The 20000-nt window shown below is 36.4% G+C and overlaps 2 protein-coding genes across 9 annotated transcripts in view; one reads left to right on the forward strand and one right to left on the reverse strand.

Moving 5' to 3' along the window:
- LOC144447739 (bactericidal permeability-increasing protein-like) overlaps positions 1–9564 on the reverse strand; it is a 10306-nt gene extending 742 nt beyond the window's left edge. Inside the window, exons 1-15 of the mRNA XM_078137818.1 lie at positions 9426–9564; positions 8663–8777; positions 7845–7979; positions 7312–7385; positions 6585–6675; positions 6049–6112; positions 5634–5697; positions 5068–5159; positions 4485–4664; positions 3751–3810; positions 2867–3034; positions 2266–2333; positions 975–1017; positions 505–568; positions 152–228 (exon numbers count right to left, since the gene is read on the reverse strand). Coding sequence (XP_077993944.1) covers positions 152–228; positions 505–568; positions 975–1017; positions 2266–2333; positions 2867–3034; positions 3751–3810; positions 4485–4664; positions 5068–5159; positions 5634–5697; positions 6049–6112; positions 6585–6675; positions 7312–7385; positions 7845–7979; positions 8663–8777; positions 9426–9552 — 1422 coding nt within the window. The 5' untranslated portion in view covers positions 9553–9564. The remainder of the gene's footprint in view (positions 1–151; positions 229–504; positions 569–974; positions 1018–2265; positions 2334–2866; positions 3035–3750; positions 3811–4484; positions 4665–5067; positions 5160–5633; positions 5698–6048; positions 6113–6584; positions 6676–7311; positions 7386–7844; positions 7980–8662; positions 8778–9425) is intronic.
- A 2938-nt stretch (positions 9565–12502) lies between these two features.
- LOC144447299 (HHIP-like protein 2) overlaps positions 12503–20000 on the forward strand; it is a 12472-nt gene continuing 4974 nt past the window's right edge. For 5 of the 8 annotated variants that reach the window (XM_078137222.1, XM_078137224.1, XM_078137223.1 and 2 more), the window contains exons 1-5: positions 12503–12780; positions 15757–16975; positions 17814–18142; positions 18509–18632; positions 19216–19358. In XM_078137222.1, the coding sequence (XP_077993348.1) occupies positions 15810–16975; positions 17814–18142; positions 18509–18632; positions 19216–19358 (1762 nt within the window). In that variant the 5' untranslated portion in view covers positions 12503–12780; positions 15757–15809. Of the gene's footprint in view, positions 12781–15756; positions 16976–17813; positions 18143–18508; positions 18633–19215; positions 19448–20000 lie in introns of all 8 variants that reach the window. The other 3 variants (XM_078137225.1, XM_078137228.1, XM_078137227.1) reach the window with 1 other exon arrangement.

The raw sequence follows: 20000 nt of genomic DNA on the forward strand, positions 1-20000 counted from the left end.
ATCTAGCTGCTATCACCACATTAGAGTTTAATCAGATTGATAAGAATCCATCGACCTCTCACGGGGCATGGGAGTGTCAGAGAGTAACCGATCGAGTAATCCATCCAATACATATATAACACATCATGACTATTAAAATATATTCATTTACCTTCCCTAAAGAGACAGCTGGGTTGATCAAGGTTAATCCATCCAGTTGTGGTATCGGAAATCCTTCTTTCCCCTCCTCTGTAGAAATAAATGTTTAAACTTAAATTACAAACAACATTACAGGGGCATATCTGGTGAGGAATATATCAAACTACGCCATGGAAGAGTTTAACATCTTGACAATTTTTCGGTAAAATTAAAAAAAAAAATGTTTCGATAATGTGGCCTTATTGAAGTCTCGTTAAAATTACCAATGTAATAGTTGTTGGGTACAAACTAAGTCAATTATGTTCGTGAATGTAACTGACTAGATTTTTGTGAATTGTTATCATTACCAAGTGAAAAAACGCCTACCATTAAGGTAAGGTATTACTCCGGTGTCAATCAAGATATTGATGGCTGGTCTGATCAAAAGGAGCTGTAATCAAAACAGAATGAAAAAGGTTCGCTGACTCTTGAGAATTCCCATAAACTGATTAGTTATAAATATCGAGAAAGTAAGAAATAATTTAAAAACAACAACAACAACAACAACAACAACAACAACAACAACATAAAATAACTTAAACGTAACATTTATTTTCTCAATCCCTTTACAGTACCTGGCATCATGGAATGGGTTCAAATGTATCTCAATATCACCCATTTTATTAAAGGCATTCATGAAATTTAATATTTGAAGATGTGTAACAATTGCTAATACGATATTAATAACGCAAACTCAAAGTTAAGGTGAGCGCTAACATTTGATTGCAACAGTTTCGTACGAGAAGACACTTTAAAAAAATATATTGGCAATATACAATATGTAAGTCTTAACTTACACTAAAGTATCCGATGTCTGTCCTCTTCAATTTCATCTCAACACTGAAATGATAACGGAAAGCATAATTTGTCAACTATGATGATACCCGGCAATAGAAGAATATATTTATGAGCATAATATGAGTATGTGAAAAATATAATTATAATCATTCAGTCCAGGAGTGTAAATATATAACTACAGTGGGATGATCACTTAATACAGAATACTAGGAGGGGTGGGGGTAATTAGTTCGAAAGCCGAGAAAGGACTTCAGACTTCGTGGTCTGAAGTCTAGTAGGTTAGGGGTATACGTAGTTGACTAGATAGCAACTAATTGAGTCCGATCTCAGCAAACACACATTTTCAAATTTAGATAAAATACAATATCCGGGCTTTCAAAGCCGTTTTCCAAAATACTTATTTACTATGCAAGGATACAATCACTGCACATAAATTTTCACACATGAAAGCACATCAAAAGAAAGTGACAAGTTGTCTACAGATGGCGAGACCAGTTGGATAATTGTACATATTGTAGACATTCTCATTAATTTGAACTCTGACCTGCAGTGAATATTCCTGATTATCTATTGTATACTATTTTACTGACTATTGTTTTGCTAATTAGAGTTCATAATTGATTATTTAAACTCTTAAACCTACACTCTTTCATCACTCATATATATATATATATATATATATATATATATATATGGATTGATCATTTTAATTTGTCAATTATATACATTAAGTTTGCTCTCATCGACTATATAGGGCTAACCATTCGTTGACATGTTACTGCGAAGCCCGAGCTCGGGGCTTCGCGATAACACACCTATGCGGTCGATGAGGGCGCACAGTACCAGGATATTCGAGTACAATATTATGCAGTATATATATATATATATATATATATATATATATATATATATATATATATATATATATATATATATATATATATATATATATATATATATATATATATATATATATATCGGTGCTTACAAAACAACCCTTTTAGCAATGCGATGCTCCGAGGACTGTGAGAGAGTCTACTTTTTACCAATGACACCACACACCTTGTTATGTGGTGCCAGAGTTACCTATGGCAGTATGTACATGTGTGTGTATGTGTGTGTGTGTGTGGGGGGGGGGGTGTTCAGTCAATATTAGTAATATAGGAGGCCTGCATGTAAAATGATGATCCTCAATACCAAACCGAGGGAGGTCATTTGACCATGAACTACTAACTGTAATATAATGTATGTATTGACGGCCAGGTTCATAATCTGAAAACGTAAACGTACCTCATCGATGTCACCTTGCCAGTGATATTAGGATATGAAAAGCCGATTGTTCCATTGCCATGTCCGATCTAGTTTTTATAATAAATAGATTGAAAAAAGACAACGGTACAGTCTAAACATGGAATTATAGAGTCTCTCATTATACTCTTATTGTCTAAATAAGAATTGAAAACTCATTATCATGAGTGAATGGATATGTTTTTTCATATACATGCATGGTACTAACTTTACATGAAAACACTACTTAGATTAATTTGGCAGTTAACATCAGTTATGTTACATTAGAGTAAAGATACAAAAAAACCGCAAACATTTCAAATTAAACGGATATGTATTGAATTACTTGGATAACCCATAAGGTTAAGATTTCTTTTCCAGTGGGCACAATACCGATATCTACTGCATAATATTTTTTTCCAATGACTTATTAATTAAAGATCAAAAGTAAAGCCAAAATAACGATTCATGCAGTTGTGGTCTCCCTCACTCGATAAACGCCGTCAGTGATATAAAGGTAGGTAGCTTATACAGAGATCGCTGCATATTAGATTGATATCTTCAGCCTATAATATTTGCTATTAAATCAACCATCAATACTTACTATTCCGATAGTAAATACAAACGTCCTGGTTCCATTGGGCATGACGACGTAAGCATCCAAATCACCCCATAGCGTACCAGTTGCTCCTCCGTCACTGAAATCCACCGTAGGTGGCTGTGTACTGTTAATGACCAATTCCATCAACATATTGGGATACATTTGTCCAAGCTACACAATAACACGTGCCGAAATAATGTTCATGTTTAGCAGAACATATAGATACAATATTTATTTTAACATTTAATTGTTAGTAAATGTTGTTATAGCTCAGTAGATTATACGTGTAAGGTTTAACCCTGTACTGTAACTGGCCATGGCCTGGCTACTACGTGTCTGGCTGAGAGAACTATCTGAAGATCATATAGGTCTTTTTCCAGATCTCTTTGTATTCCAGTATTCCAATATCTATACTGTTCAAGTCAGACTGATTCCACCATGTGTATGAAAATTAAAGCTTTCTCAGAGTGTACGCACTAGAAATTAGTCTACCCACATGCTTTGAGTAAGCCTCTACCCTACAAAATCGTTGGTGCATCGCCCCACAATTTCCTTCGCTGTCCCTAGTAATTCCTATATTACAATGAGATCAGTGTTTTGCTTTGTGGGTCGAAAATGTGGTGCTGCTAAGAGAATTGATGTGAGAAACTGACAACAGGTTTTTCATATATTTTTAGACGCTTGAGTGAGTAACTGTATAACGTAGAGGGCGGTTGGTAACGCACGTGATACTGTGTTAGTTTTTTTTTTTTTTTTTTTTTTAATTATTTTTTTTCCAAAAGAATATACTGTGTTAGTTTGTGTTCAGGCGATGTTGGTACATTGACATGACAATAACCGAGTGTGTAGCCGAAGAGAGCATAATATAACATAATATAACGACTTACTTGAGGAATTAATATGCCAAGGTCGGTTGTATTCAAATGGTATGGTGATGTGGGTGGAATCTGAAAAAATACAATCATTGTTGAATTTTGAATTTAATATTAATTATTGAAATTATTAATTCGTAAACGAGTATATGTATACCATGAAAGTAGCAGCTAGCCAATTATCCAATTACAAACTGACAATCTGTAGATGTATGTATCTTTCAAAGAATGTCTTAACATCGTTCAGTTATCTCGTTCAATTGATCGAGGTAGTTAGCAACAAACAAAACATCAATCTATCAGTCAGCCGTCAACCAGTCAGTCAGCCAGCCAGCCAGACATCGGCCACCCACCCATTCACCCGCCAGCCCGCTCGTTCGCTCTCTCTCTCTCTCTCTCTCTCTCTCTCTCTCTCTCTCTCTCTCTCTCTCTCTCTCTCTCTCTCTCTCTCTCTCTCTCTCTCTCTCTCTCTCTCTCTCTCTCTCTCTCCCTCCCTCCCTCCCCCCTCCCCCTCTCTCAGGCTCCCTCTCTCTCTCCCTCTCTCTCTCTCTCTCTCTCTCTCTCTCCCTCTCTCTCTCTCCTCTCTCTCTCTCTCAATCAATCAATTAATCAGGAAAGGAAAGGATTAACAATAATCGATTACAAATATAAAACTAACTCTATGATCTACACATTAGGTACAAAACCTAACTCCATTATACAATCGGCCAGGTTTACATCAGAGAATGAATCATTTTCACTATACTAACCATATCATCTGTTATATTATAAGTCAGTTTTCCAATTTCCTGGAAGACATAGCCGGCAGTATTAAGAACATAATCAGTGATCCACATATACACCATTTTACTTGTAGCATTCTTGGTCTCTATTACTGGAACTTTGATAGGTGCCTCCTTATCAAACTTGCCTGTTGGGTAAAACTCACCCTGAAAAGGGAAGACAACGAATGCCATCTAGTTATTTGGGCATCACTCACTCACGTTTGGTTGACAAGGGCATCTTCTCTCAGGCTTCAATTCTTACCATTCAGAAAAAACGGCAGCAGTGACGCTCGAACCAAGAACTTAGAGATTCCAAGCTGGCCACTCTAACGATTTCATTATGAAGACTCAGCTACAACCAAGTAATTAACTATCATTGAGACAACATTGGCAAATCTACATTCACCTTTAGGTCAAAGGTTACAATGCAATGAAAATAATATATAAATCATGACATGACGGTATATTGAAATTTTAACAAGTCAATGTCAATGGTCTTTAGTTTGCCAAATTTATTTGAACAGCGCCATAACAATGCAATGCGGTTACTAAGAACGTCCATAATTACCCTGTGAGAGGTTTCCAGATACAAGGTATCGAACGCAGGATTTGCAACCAGTGAATAGTCGATTTCAGTGTATGGTCCAACCGGGGTTTTAACTATGGAATAATAAAAAGGGGAGTTCGTCTTAGTTTTGTGCAGCACCACCAGTCTCGTGGACTGCTGCCAGAATATATTTCAAAAGGCAAATCAAGAACATTACCATGGTTATCACACTTCTAGAAATCAACAGTTGGATGTTATAGCACCATAATATTGTGCTTTATTCTAAGAAACGAATACATACACCAATATTCGAGTTGTTAGCACGACTACAGCAAGAAATACTACAGAAACAAAGAGACAAACCCATCGTAAAATAGATAATTATGAATCACTGAAATACCTAATACGTTACCATGGAAACTGAAGAGATATAATCAGAAATAAAAGTCTCCACATTGAGAAAAATGGTTGAATAATTGATCAAATGGTCGAGACTTCGTTCATAGAAATCAGGTAAACGAAATTCAATAAGCAAAAACTATTCATAATGATAATTGGCCTCATCAGATATATTTTATATTACTCACGCTTCAGGGCGGCGAGTGCCTCGGCACCACGGGTGTTGATTTCTTGAGTTATCACATCGCATATCTTTGGACGAAACAAAACTAAATCTTAGAGAATTAAACATGTGTTGTAAAAGTTTTCAAGTTATTTTTTTTTTAAATTTATGATTAAGTCTCAAGCCATATCGATGCTATTAAAAAAATCTGTTTTAAACAATAATCATGAGCAATTTACTTTAATTACAGTTTCTTTCTTTTTTGATATGTGTTGTAGTCTTGGTTACCTAGACTCGTCGTTGAGGGGTCTCGCTTATATGGATATGGCAGCAGCCTCACATATATTAAACGAGAGCCCTCAACGACGAGTCTGGGTAACCGAGACGAACTTGTAGCTTGAATGACAAGAAACATATAGACCGTTTATAAAGTAACCTACCTTGTCTTTCAGACTCTTCTTCATAGAGCTCTCAATTGATCCAGAGAATAAATTGTATAACCAGCTGTTTTAAAAAGAGAGGATTAATTTGCAGTGACATCAGATAAACATACATTTACATGTAATACTGATATGATACGTGATGACAAGCTAACTTTAAATGGATGGGTAGTACTTAGCAGAAGTTCAAGCAACTACAGTGGTTTGAGGACTTTCCCACTTTAGTCCGGATCCAGGTATACGTAGAAGGGACATTAAAAAAGACAGTCCGTGACAGGTGGACCTTACTTAATTTAGAGGCAATATATATAAATGTATACATATACCTGTACACAATACTATGTCTGTCTTACAAAGGCATAGGAATCATCAGTTAATTAATAAAAGCTGTATTCATCGGTTTTTGGAACCATTTTTTGAAAGGCTGTGTTATCCGGGCACTTTTTTTTTCAATATGATTCAGAAGTGCCCCTTCAACATACAAAAAAGATCTGAAGATACGTAAATCTATGTCTTAAGTATGGAAGTATACAAACCTTGCACCACCGTGAAATTTAACTTTGATTGAACCGACACCGCCTGTACAACCTGCAGGAGCGATAGTTGGACGACCAGTTTTGTCCTTGCCTGGAAGTGAAATCAATAATCATTTGATATCTGAATATATGCTAAGTTAAGAGCGTTTTGTTTTTATCTGGCAGGATCATTTTGCGCTTGATTTGGTTTTTAAACTGCAACCACTTTTCACCATGATAACTTTGACGTACACGTCTATCAGTTATATTTTACGAACTTTATACTAATCTTGATCATCAAGTGACAAAAGCGATGAATACCAACAAAAATAATGCATTTATTTACGTTATGTAAAAGAAAGTAAACTTTGAAATCACTGTTACAAGTACTTTTATAAGGCTAATTCATATATATATTGTTGATAAGGCGACCAGAATAATTAAATGTGTTTCCCATAGCATGCCCTCAGAAGTGTAAGGGGATTTTAATTAGGGGAAATGTTGCTCTAACAAACGAATTGCCGGTCAGAATACCCATTTCTGTGATGGTTTTATGAAACATGTATAGGCATCATTGGGGAAAGAAAACACACGTTCATGTAAGTCCAGATGGGAAAGAAGTTCTCTTTTTAACTCTAACGGGTTGGCGGCTTAAACTATGGTCTGTCGAGTTATTGGAAAAACGTGATTATTTTTATTTTGCCAAAGTTTAGTGCGTACATTAATGTTGTAATTTAAGTGCACTTGCCCAACTTAACAGCCAACTTAAGGTTCAGTCCGTTTGCTGTTGCATCGAAGGTACCGTGGTCGCTTATCTTGACACTGTGGAAGAAACAGCATGACATTTTGAAAATCAGAGTCATTAAAATGCATAAATCCAATTGGTTCGTGAGCCTCAGAGTAAAAAACATGAGAGAATCTGATTGGTCCGTGCGAACAGAAGGTATGAATGTAATTGGTTCGTAAGAACGGAATATTCACCGCGGCTGTCGAGAATACTTGTATTATTACTTTAAAGTTGACAGTACAATTCATTATAGAGCTTTGACATTTCAAACTTTCTTGATATAATAACCAGTCTCGATATTAAGTATTCAATTTATTAAAATTGTTTGTAAATTCATTTTTAATTTAAATTCTTTTTTTTTGTTATATTAACCAATGTCTCATTTGAAATATTTCCTCTAAAATTCAATTTTTCGAAAAGTTCTTCTACGACAGTAGAAATAAATAACGCTGATACTCAACTTCGTGTCTCCCTTATCGACCCATCATACTTACAATCCCTTCTTGTACTTGTAACGCCAGTCGGCACCATTAATTGAAACAGCGCCCCCACTGGCGGTAAACTGTAAACCCACACCTGGTGCTGTTTTTAAGGAAGTTGTTGGTATTGAAAACCCCGTGATACGCATACTGAAAACAGTGATAAGAACGAAGGTAAAATAAATATAACGAATCTAAGTTTATTGATATTTCTGAAAAAAAACCTGCCAGTTTCGTTTCAACAAAAGTGTTTTGCGAGATTGTCATCTCCAGTGCACGTTGTTTTCAATGATCTCTTGGACTAATGCTTGTAACAATTACATTTTATTTCAATTGAGAATTTAAAAAAAATAAATTGATGCAGATCATACTAGGAATATTTAGTTTGCATTTATTAACAAGCACGCACATGAGCGAGCACGCACACACACACACACACACACACACACATATATATATACACACGCACGCACGCAGGTACAAGCGTGCTACACACCCACACACTGTATTTACATTGATATTCGAATAGGATGACAATCCTAAGAACTCATCGGCTGTAAAGAGATTATTAAAACTTTTTAGTGAAAGTATTCAAGTCCACAAGCGCTGTATATATGTAGATTTCACCTATAATGAAAGTGAGCTGTAACGAACTCGCCTATATTGCAGGAATACCTTATGGTGCATGCATCACTGAGTTTAACATTTATGAAAAAGGATTCCTTCCAAAAAAATACAGCGACCGTGCCTTGAATTGTTCATGATATTGATTTCGGAATACATTTGCTAAACATTTGACTTCCCTTGAAATGCAATTAAATATACTGGCTTACTTTGATACAGTATAGTCTACATTCCCAATAACTGAGACATGCGCAGTCCCGCTGATGTCGGGGATAGATTCGCCCTTGATGTCCTGTGTCAAGAGCTCCACTCCAATGTCATTTACTGAAAGCCAAAACAAACACAGGCACTCGTGAGTGTACAGGAAAATATTGAACACTTTCTATGAGTGACATAATTCCTGATGTTTTCTACTGTAATGTAACACACAAACTGAGTTAAACGTACTCTTGCATCTACTACCCATATCCTTTTCCTAAAATATCATCAGTACTACGAATACATTTTAAATTCATTGTTCTTAAAATTTCACAAAGTTATCAAATCATCGTAGTTGTAAATTGGTGAAATAAAAAAAAATGTGTCAAGTTCTGTTTTTGTTTGTCCTTCAGATTGTGTCTTCCGTGTTTACGTATGGTTACTATTTATAAACCCGGATGTACGTTATTAGCGACTGTTCAAATTGACCTTTGACCGTCGCTTGTTATGTGAAGAAATTTACGAAATAAAATTTTCATAGTCTGGAATATATAAGTATTATGATTATTTCAACCTTTCCTGTAGGACGTAGTTTATACATTTAAACTGTATCTACTTCAAAAGTAGTTATCGTTGAGTTCATACAGAAAATAGACTCGTGAGTAATGATATATACCACAAAGAACACCCTGTTACCTGGTTTAAGTGTACACTGTTAAGTCTTATACTAATTCGATATGAAGTTTACACAACTATTAAAGGAATAGTACTTACTGAACTTCAGCCCGGATTGCGTTATTCTCGTTTTAAAGCCAGGAACAGTGTTTGTCCAATCGGCTTTAGCATTGAAAATCAACACTGACAGAACAGTAACAAGGAGCCAGGCCATTTGTTGAGCCATGTTGCTACAACTTCCCTGTCTTTAATAGTCTGTATATTCTGATGACGTAAGCTTTCAAGTTGATACACGACATACATACGACACATAGAGGGAAGTGTGCCTTGATAGCCAATATACTACTCATGACCTCTTAAATAACCTAGAAAACAATGCAGTGTCACGTTGATACAACCATTGAACAGAATATTTTCAATTCACCTTTATGTTATTGTGTGTGTGTGTGTGTGTGTGTGTGTGTGTGTGTGTGTGTGTGTGTGTGTTTGTGTGTGTGTGTGTGTGTGTGTGTGTGTTGGGCAAATAGGCCTGAAATTTGGTGTGAACATTCATTTGGTGTTTAGATTCAGAATTGTTCACGACATGGCGATCACTTCAGTGATATGCAAATTAGGTATAAAAACGTGTCTTTTTGTTCAAAAATCTTTAATTCCAAAACTACTGAGCAGATTTGGGTGAAATTTAATGGGATGCATCTTGGGTGTATATGTGAAGAAATATATAATGATCTCATTAGTGATATGTAACTTAGGTGTAAAATGTGAATTTTGGTCCAAAACTAATATCTCAAAAAGTATTTGGTCAATAAGACTGGAACTTGGTGAGATGTTTCTAGAGCTGTTATTCTGCAGATTTTCTTCAAACTATTTTGACACAATTGGCCCTAGCAACCATGACCACGCCCTTAGCACAACCAAATGGCAGCATAGTTTGCTCTAATAACAACACCATCTGCAAAGCGAGTAAACATTCAAAAAATATATCTAGCAACCATGACCACGCCCATAGCAACAGCAAAACGGTGGTGTATTTCACAGAGATAACAGGGATTCTTAGACACGTGAGCAAACATTCCAAAAGTGTATGCAAATATGTTTAGCAACAAAGCCACGCCCATGGCAACAGCCAAATGCTCACATATATTACAAAGATTACAACGGATTAATAGACAAGTGAATAAACATTCAAAAAATGAATAAACATTCAAAAAATGTATGTAAATGTGCCTAGTAACAAAACCACGCCCATAGCAACAGCCAAATGATCATGTATATTGAAAAGATAACATCAAGGATTCATAGACAAGTGAACGAACATTCAAAAAATGTATGCAAATATGTCTAGCAAATTGACCACGCCCATAGCAACAGCCAAATGATCGTTTATATTGCAAAGATAACAGGGTTGGCTAGGCAACTGGATAGTCATTCAGCAAATGAACACCTATACCTAGCATGGATCAGCATGTGGGTAAACATTTTTTAAAAACTAAGTAGTGCTACAACACCATTGGCGCTATTGTTTTCTCTTATACACTGTGCTGTGCACAAGTACATTTTATGCTCCATTTCGCGTCTTAATACACTTTGAAATATCAACTTATTTGTATCAAGGAAAAGGCACAGAAGTTCCATTTCTGAGTTTGGCAATATATCCCAGCTACTCATGCGTAAAAAAACCCTCATACATATCTGCCTAGCTTCGCTAATTGTATCTAGCTTGTTATGAAGCCTATATCTCCAAATGATACGTGTTGAACAAAAAATAAATAAAACAAAGCAAAGCAAAACAAAGCAAAGAAAAGAAAAGAAAAGAAAAGAAAAAATAGAATAAAACAAAACTGGGTAAAACTAAACAAAACAAAGCAAAAGAAAACAAAAAAAATTTGTTTTCCTATTAAATACCAAAAATCGATTTCATAAGCTTATCCCCCCCCCTAGTATTCTACGTTTTAGTTGCCCCTGTATATCAGTCTAGAAAATAACCCTACTGGAATCCTAAAACATAATTATCATAATTATTTGATATGTCATAGAAAATGTGTATCATGATTAGGATTAGCCACCATGTTATTATTAAATAATAAATAAGTTGAATACTCGGAAAAAAGTTTTGTTACTTTGATTAGAGCCTGACTCAAGATCCAGTCGCTGTTTCCACGTATGTAATATGCTTTTGGATATAGACAATGATTACATAAGTTGGCCTTGGGACAGGGTCTTTCAGCGAAGTGAGTGCACCGACTACCTGTGACCCTTGAACTCTTGACTTCTCTGATCGTTACCTCATTGTGACTGTGAATAATGATTCAACGTTTATGGCATTACTACATTACTGTGGATTTTGCTTTGAAGTGTTTCGTTTGCAGGAATATAGGAAATTGTGATATTAATGATGATACTTTTAATACTTCAGCATTTAAAAAGCTCTTAGCACCAAGGGAACTCAATATCAAAATGTAAAATCTACTATGTATCACCCCTACTACTATGTAAAATCTATGTATAAAAATATCACCTCCGGATATGGGGGTCCCACACGCACACGGTATGGCAATAATCAACATAAATCGTTAAATTCGCTGCCTGTATTTTGTGGATACAAATTCGTGTATATGGTGCCACTAAAAGTAATACCACATTTTATTGAGTTCCCTGGTCGTAATAAAAGTACAACCCACACAAATCTGATTAAAATCTGCTGTTGTAAAAGTGGCTAGATGTCTCTCTATTTCCATCGTGTTATGACATTTGTCTTGTTCCGCGTGATCGCGCGCCACCATCCCAAGGTTTTTGAACAACGATTGAACCCACACACAACAATAGAACAAGACAGTCAAAACACTCTTATGTCTGGTTTGGGACAAATAAAAAAAAATGTGTGTTTGCAATAACCCGACCGATCCTAGCCTAAATTATAAAAAAAAATAAAGCAAAACAATATTAAGAAATTCGTTGTCTTCTTGACCTTCATGCACGTCTGTTTTCTTTCCCCAGTGATTTATGTACAGACTATCACATATGGTAATCTGCCGGAGGACATTTCGTTTGTGTTTAGGTCGAAGCACTTTTTTTCAAATCTCAACCCAGTGACTCCACAAGAGTGATTATCATTCTATGCACAGACACAAGTCTGTGTTAGTGAAAAGCGAGGCATTTTCTTTAAGACACGCCTAACAAAAGCACTTTTTTTCAAACCTCGACCCAGTGACGCAATAAGAGTGATCACCATTCTATTCACAGACAACAAGTCTGTGTCCTATGGTTGACCTTAGTGAAAAGCGAGGCCTTTTCTTTAAGACACGCCTAACTTCAAAAGCAAACTTAACTCGCGACAAAGTGGATATCTTCACATCCATGGATCTAAAAATGGCAATTTAGACCCATGTAGACAATTGAACACTCAAGGACATTAGGACGATATTTTGCTCCCAGTGGACGGAATTGACCACAGGTGAGTTTGTTCTTTATACTTGAATGTACAATGAGTTCAGACACAGTCATAAATCTTAATGAGTTCAGACATAGTCATAAATCTTATAAAATTAGTTAGGAGACGGATCTCTTTTACCACAAAAAAAGGCAACAAGCAACAAGCTAGTGAGGCTCTGATATACTGGTCACAAGTGATACACTCGGCCTCGCGTTGGTATATACTATGTATACTGAATGAATACAAATTACACTGGCCGTCTGTTCAGTTTCTCTTTTGGAAAGGACCACTGTTTAATTAACAAATGAGTTTAGGTAAAATAAGAAAATCTTAGCTGTTTCAACGAAGTTTAAAAAAAGAAAAAAATTAAATCGGTCATAAGGACTAGAACCTTCTCAAAACAATCTGTCCGGTGGGGAATTAGTCGACCTTATACGGACGTTAATTTCTCACGCTGGTCAACGTGCTCTCATTCTAAAACAAATGACTGCAAGTCAGCAAACGCTGTACAAATCTGTTTAAGCGTGGCCCAAACTCAAGTGAAAATATACTAATGTCGATACATACCCAATGTTGACAATACTGCCATTGTTCGAACCGTTGATTGTATTGTAAGGATTTTCTCGACATTGCTTGTTACATATTGTTGACATGTCATTGTCCTTGTATATAATATAACATGTGTCAACGCCGGGATTGTTTATAAGTTATACCCTCCATGGAGGGTCTATGATTATATTACTGACCATAAGAGATTTGGGTATTTATTTTGGATTTTTAATTGATAAAACAACTCCACCATGTTTTCCTACTTGGAAAAAACACTGTGATACAACATATTCTAGGTCCTTGTTTGTATTGTAAGAAATTGCACAAATTAAAACATGTATAAAATGAACGTACAATAACAAACTTTGTACACAGCAATTTTTTAGCTTCTTACAAGTTATTGTGTTACAAGTAAGGGCTTGGTCTATGTTATTTCATATTTTTTTCCCTGAATAGGAAAACCTGCTAAAGTTATTTTATAAATTAAAAATCCGAAATAAATACCATATCGTCCATATGACCCCTTTAACACCAGACAATTGCAAGTGGTGGTTAAGTATGCTTCACTAAGTACAATACGGTGAGTACTTTTTATTCAGCAAAACTTATGCCCACAAATGTATAAACTCAAATTCAAGTGTTTTATATCAATTGATGGTATGGGAAAGAGGGAAACTGAAAATGTTTACTACATGTGGTGTTAAATATTGTCGGATGGTGGCGGGGGGGGGGGGGGTGTTTATATAATTCATGGTTTTTGGTTCTTTTTTTTTAGGATTCACAAACAATAAGTTTTATTTTTTCACGAATCCTTACTGAGGCTCCCACTCTATTTATTGTTCAGTAAAGTGTCAAGCCCATGACGTGATAGTTCAGTGTGGTGACGTAATGTACACTATGTGAACTTTGAACTTTATAGCAGCAAATATTATATGGTTATTTATGTTATATGAATATTTTGTGTCTACAAACTGTTCGGGACCTAACTCTACCTCAGCTGTACTCGTCATCTTTCTAACCTCTCAGTAGAATGATCAAACTAATACACACCTAAATGTAACAGTTCTTTTACAATGGCCTGACCAATACCAGTTCCTCCACCAGTTACTATAGCAACCTTGTTGCCAAACAGCTCCGGCTTAAATATACTCTTCACTTGTTCACTTGTCATACTGTTTGCAGACTATATCAAGTTACCAAAGAAATGCTTGTTAGTCTTTGGGTTTTTAAGAACCAAATGATCGTTATAGCTATCCGGTATACGTTTGTTGATATCCTCATGGACTTTAAACACACGGTGTAGATGGTAATACTTTGAACCAGGGTGACAACGGGCAAAGGTCATGTCACTCAGGTTAGCTGTTGGTTGATTCAAATGAGCAAGTCGACAATGAAATGTAGCGACTAAACGTTTAACTGTACACATGGGCCAGACCACAACTTTTTTTTTTTTTACAAAACTGACGTAAAAGCTAGTTGCCCTTGATTTCCTTCATTAGAGTATCCCTGTGTTGGACAACTTTGCGAATGGAAAAGATGGAGTTAAGAGTTTAGCAAAATGCTAGGTGACCGTCTAAATGCGCGGGGTTGAAATTTGGTGGGGATGTTTTTTGAGGAGTTACTCTGCAGATATTGTTCAAACTTATTGATGCAACTGGCCCTAGCAACCATGACCACGCCCTTAGTAACAGCCAAATGCCAGTATATTTTGCGAAGATAAACAACATTGTTGAGTTGGCAAGTTAATAAACATTCAAAAACTGTATGCAAATGTGCCTAGCAACAAGACTACGCCAATAGCAACAGCCAAATGATGGCGTATATTGCAAAGATAAAACCAGTGATGGGTAGGCAAGTGAATAAACGTTCAAAGATGTGTCCAAATATGCCTAGCAACATGACAACATCCATAGCAACAGTCATGGTAATGTGTACAGCAAAGATAAAAAACGGAATGCATGGTTAGGTATGTGGATAAACATTTAAGAAATGATCCAATGTTTGCCTAGCACCAATATCACGCCCTCTAGCAATAGTCAAACGATTGTGTATATTTCAAAGTCAGGGTTAATTACGGAAGTAGATAAATATTTTTAACAATGACAAAGTCAAACAGCAACTAAGAAACTGCACAAAGCAACACTAAAATGGTAGTGCATATTGCATTGGTAACAATTAGAATGAGTTGGCATATGGATAAACCTTTTAAAATATCATCAGCAACTTACAGTTGTGCTACAATGCCATGGCGATATATTTTGCCATGACAATGAGACAAAAGACAAGGACGGCAACAGGTAGTCAAGGGAACGGGCATTAAAAAAACCCCGTATTTGTGTAGTTTGCATGTTGCTATGGTTTCCACACTTAGGCTAAACACTAATTATGTTCACCATGACTGATCGAAATTTGTTTGAAAACCCTAATATACTCATGATCATTCCACAGGTGATTTCACTGCATACTTCGTTAACCGTAATTGGTTTGAGGCTTACATAAAAATGACGATCGAGAAGCGTAAGAATCAGTTAATCACCAAGCAGCTTTCTAAAGGAGAAGTGAGTGTCAACCCAAGTGTCAGCATGATTGATTCGAGAAGAATACGGGTTACGCTCTTGCTATTTCTTGTGATGCGATCAGCGTTGGAGGTCTCTGGACATCCGCAATGTCTGGATTATCTGCCCCCTTATGTCGACATACAGGATTTATCATTTTGTACCCAATATACTGACGTTGGTTGCTGCACTAAGGACATCGATGAGCATCTAAAACGACAGTACGATGAAATACTTTCCAACACAGGAACACTTTCCGAAATTTGTCTGCAATACGTACACACGATATTGTGCCAGGAGTGTTCACCCTTTTCATCTCATATATATGCCTTGGAAACGACCAATTCGAAGACACCCTTGCCTGGATTGTGCACTGATTACTGTTTAGACTTTTATAATGAATGTCAACATGTGATAGAGTATATGGTACAAGAATCGACGATTTTGTCTGCTGCCCAAAGTTCTGCCACTGGTTTATGTAACCTCGTCGCTGCGATTGATGTTGGTTATTGCTATCCTGACGTTTTAGCCAATAACGAGCTCGGTGAGCAACTGACAGAGGCAGTTGAAAATCGTGAGGGATGTCTGTGTGTTGAAGAAGTCGCAAGTACACTAGTAATGCCTATTATTGCCACACACGCTGGGGACGGCTCACATAGATTTTTCGTCGGAGAACAAAGAGGGATCGTGTACATATATGACAAAAACGGAACGAAGTATGACGAACCTTTCCTAGATATGTCAAGCTACCTTCACTATTCAAGTGGCCGAGCACAAGGTGATGAACGTGGGTTGGGTGGTTTGGCATTCCATCCACAATTTAAAGAGAACGGACGTGTGTTTGTATCTTATGTAACAAGCAACACGTCTCAGAAGGTCGATGTAGGAGTTTTTGTCACCGAACGGAGGTTGGCACAGGGTAATAAAAATAAAATAGATCCAGATTTTGAGAGGTTGTTGTTGCATATACCAGAAAACTCCACAATGCATAATGACGGACAGCTCATCTTCGGACCTCAAGACGGCTATCTATACATCTTTCTTGGTGATGGCGGAAAGTTTAAAGGTTCACTTGGAGATCCATGGGGACCAAAAGGAAATGGACAAAATCCGTATGTTTTTTTATTTTGGTTTATACTATAGTTTTTTAATAGGTCGAAGTGATAAGGCAAACGTTAAAACATTTTATTTCATTGCATAGCAAAAAATTACGGCGGCCCAGAGATGACAAAGGAACAATACATTTGTGGAAGAAATAATTAAATTTTTGAGAGCAAAAAATTCAGTACAAGGATAAAAAATTTCTTTCATAGGACAAAACATTATTTTTTTGGTTCAAAATAGAAATATCAAAGCAAAAAGTTCAAATTTGTAAGACAAAACTTTTTTTCCAAGAGCAGAAAATTTATTTGCATAACAGGATTTTTACCTTTTGAGGCCCAAACTTTTTTCCCCAAAAATAAACTTTAATACTTTGTACAAAAATGTTACACCACAAGAACAGACTTTGAAATTCCAAGTCAAAACTTAATTTGATGGTATGACAGTTACATTTAATTTCAATATGTTCAACTCTCTGCCTCTGAGGGCGCAATTTAGTTTGAACTGCACAATTTATTCTTTGGGAGTGTATAATATTAACTATTTTGCATACAAACTCTCTCTGGACATGACAAAATTCTTTTTCACACGGCAAACTCATTTTATTGGCGGCGGAAGTTAAGTTTTCCCACAATTCCTTGGACGATACCCATTTTTTATCCTTGTACTGAATATTTTGCTCTCAAAAATTTTATTATTTCTTCCACAAATGTATTGTTCCTTTGTCATCTGTGGGCCGCCGTGAAAAATACACAGTAAAAATAAACAATTCGTGCATTTATATTATAACAATCCTAACTTCGTATACTGCAATGTTGTCTAACATATATCCCCCGTTGGGTTCAACAGGAAATCTTTCCCCGGATCTGTTATTCGCATAGACGTGGACCATGAGGAAGGTGGTAAACCATATGCAATACCTACAGATAACCCATTCGTGAACAAATCCACCGGACTTCCTGAAATATTTGCATATGGCTTTCGTAGTTTGTGGAGAAGTTCCATTGATAGGGGTGATAGACATACTTCGTATGGTAAGGGGAGAATTTTCTCCGGCGATGTGGGCCACCGACGTTATGAAGAAATTGACCTAGTTCTCAAGGGTGGTAACTACGGTTGGAAAGGAAAGGAGGGTTACAGTTGTTATGACGTCGATATGTGTAATGATGACCTCGATGGTTAGTGTTTAAAAGTTAATGTCACTGTCTGAAGAGACAAGGACATTAACTTTTAATCTTGGGAATTAATCATATTGTACATTTCTTAGAAGACTGATTGGTGGGTGAGTGTAGAAATGTCAATTGACATAATTGAGATTCTTTTTATTCATAAGAAGCAGTAAAACGAGTCACACTATACTTCACATGTTCACTTGTGTCTATACATATGAAAATTTGCATAATTTCAATCACCCAATCCATCGAATATTAATCCCACGTTGAAGTATTCATGTTGTGACTGTCTTTGATCTTTAATATAACCAGTTTGTTTCCTTGGTTACTTGTCTGTATGTTAACAATTTGAGATTTTTTTTGCATCTGAAGATATTGAGCCACTGCATGTATACGACCACTCAGTAGGGAAGGCAGTGATTGGTGGTTATGTTTACCGTGGTTGTCAGTCTCCTAATTTAGCTGGACAATATTTCTTCGGTGATTACGACAGAGGGTAAGGGTGTCTATTTAGCCCTAAACTATGTTGAGTCACGTGTGCCCGACCTTTGACCCCTTATTTCCTGAAAAAAATGAAGTGAATAGGATTTGTTAGCAGTCGACATTATGTTAATCAGCAAATCTACAATGTGTTCTGATAAGTAGAACAACTGAAAAATAGAATAATAAAATCAACTCTGTCTGGACTTGTTAAAAATACCAAACTGTTTTCCTGTCTGTTAGTAATTTACAACACAGTTTTGGGGCAACATGTGTACTGTATTCCAGACGCGGTCAAGTACTAGATGACTTCACTGAAGAAAATCTTTTGCACAACTGAAAACAACTTGAAGTCGTAGTGCGTTACAGCATAAAGTATACCACCAAAGTGGTTTGTTCATTGATGTACGGTATCAATGTGATGGCTAAAAAGTTGACAGACACATTGTATTGGTTGTGTTTTAATTGTCCTAAACCTCGAAACCACAGTAATCGCTAGTTTAATCACCCGGTCATTGGCTTTACAAAAACGTATACCTTACAGTAGTTGCCATCTATAAATTACGAGCCTGTCAGTTGTCTATTTTTTTTCCTTGTAGAAAATTATTCAAATTAGTGGAAAACGTCGAAAATGGTACGTGGGATCACCATAGCATTTGTATGGGAGATAACAACATATGCAATAATGGTCTTACCGGAATTTATCCAAGATATTTATTGTCCTTCGGAGAAGACGAAGCTGGTAGGAAAAGTATATTGTATTCATATTTCTCTGAGGCCAAAAAAAAAAGTTGTGTGGTTCCGGTTACACTCAGTTTTAGAATAGTTGGGGTAGGAAGATTTTTTATTTCAAATAAAAAAGATAATAAAATCACGAAGATTGTGAAGTCTCGCAAGAAATAGTGGATGCGTAAACTGACATCAACTTAAAAAGAGCATATACCTAGAACCTTAACCATCATTTTTCAAGGCTAAGATTTTACTGAGGGGGCAGGGGTCAAAGACAATATTGTTCAGAAAAAAATAAGCTATAATTCCCATGACCGAAGAAACTGACCAGTCCATAAAGAAAATGATGGTAATCAAGACATTGGGGTATTTTGGGTTAGAAACTGTCATTTTACAAAAGTATGTCGCATATATAAGGGAGCCTTCAATAATTACAGGGAGGGAGGGGGGGGGGGCATGGGATATAAAGCCTGTCTGTTCCACAAAATATGCCCCCACGAGTCCCCATGCCCATCCCCGTGTAATTACTGAAGGCCCCCTAACCCAGTGCATCGGAATCATGCGTCGATCGTTATCAAATATAAATCATTGTTTTTGTGCTCTGTGTTCAAAATGGCAATTTCACTGCAAGCATAAACACCTGATACGAGTCCAT

This window comes from Glandiceps talaboti, chromosome 16, assembly GCF_964340395.1.
Source record: "Glandiceps talaboti chromosome 16, keGlaTala1.1, whole genome shotgun sequence".
In the NCBI taxonomy this organism is placed as follows: domain Eukaryota; kingdom Metazoa; phylum Hemichordata; class Enteropneusta; family Spengelidae; genus Glandiceps; species Glandiceps talaboti.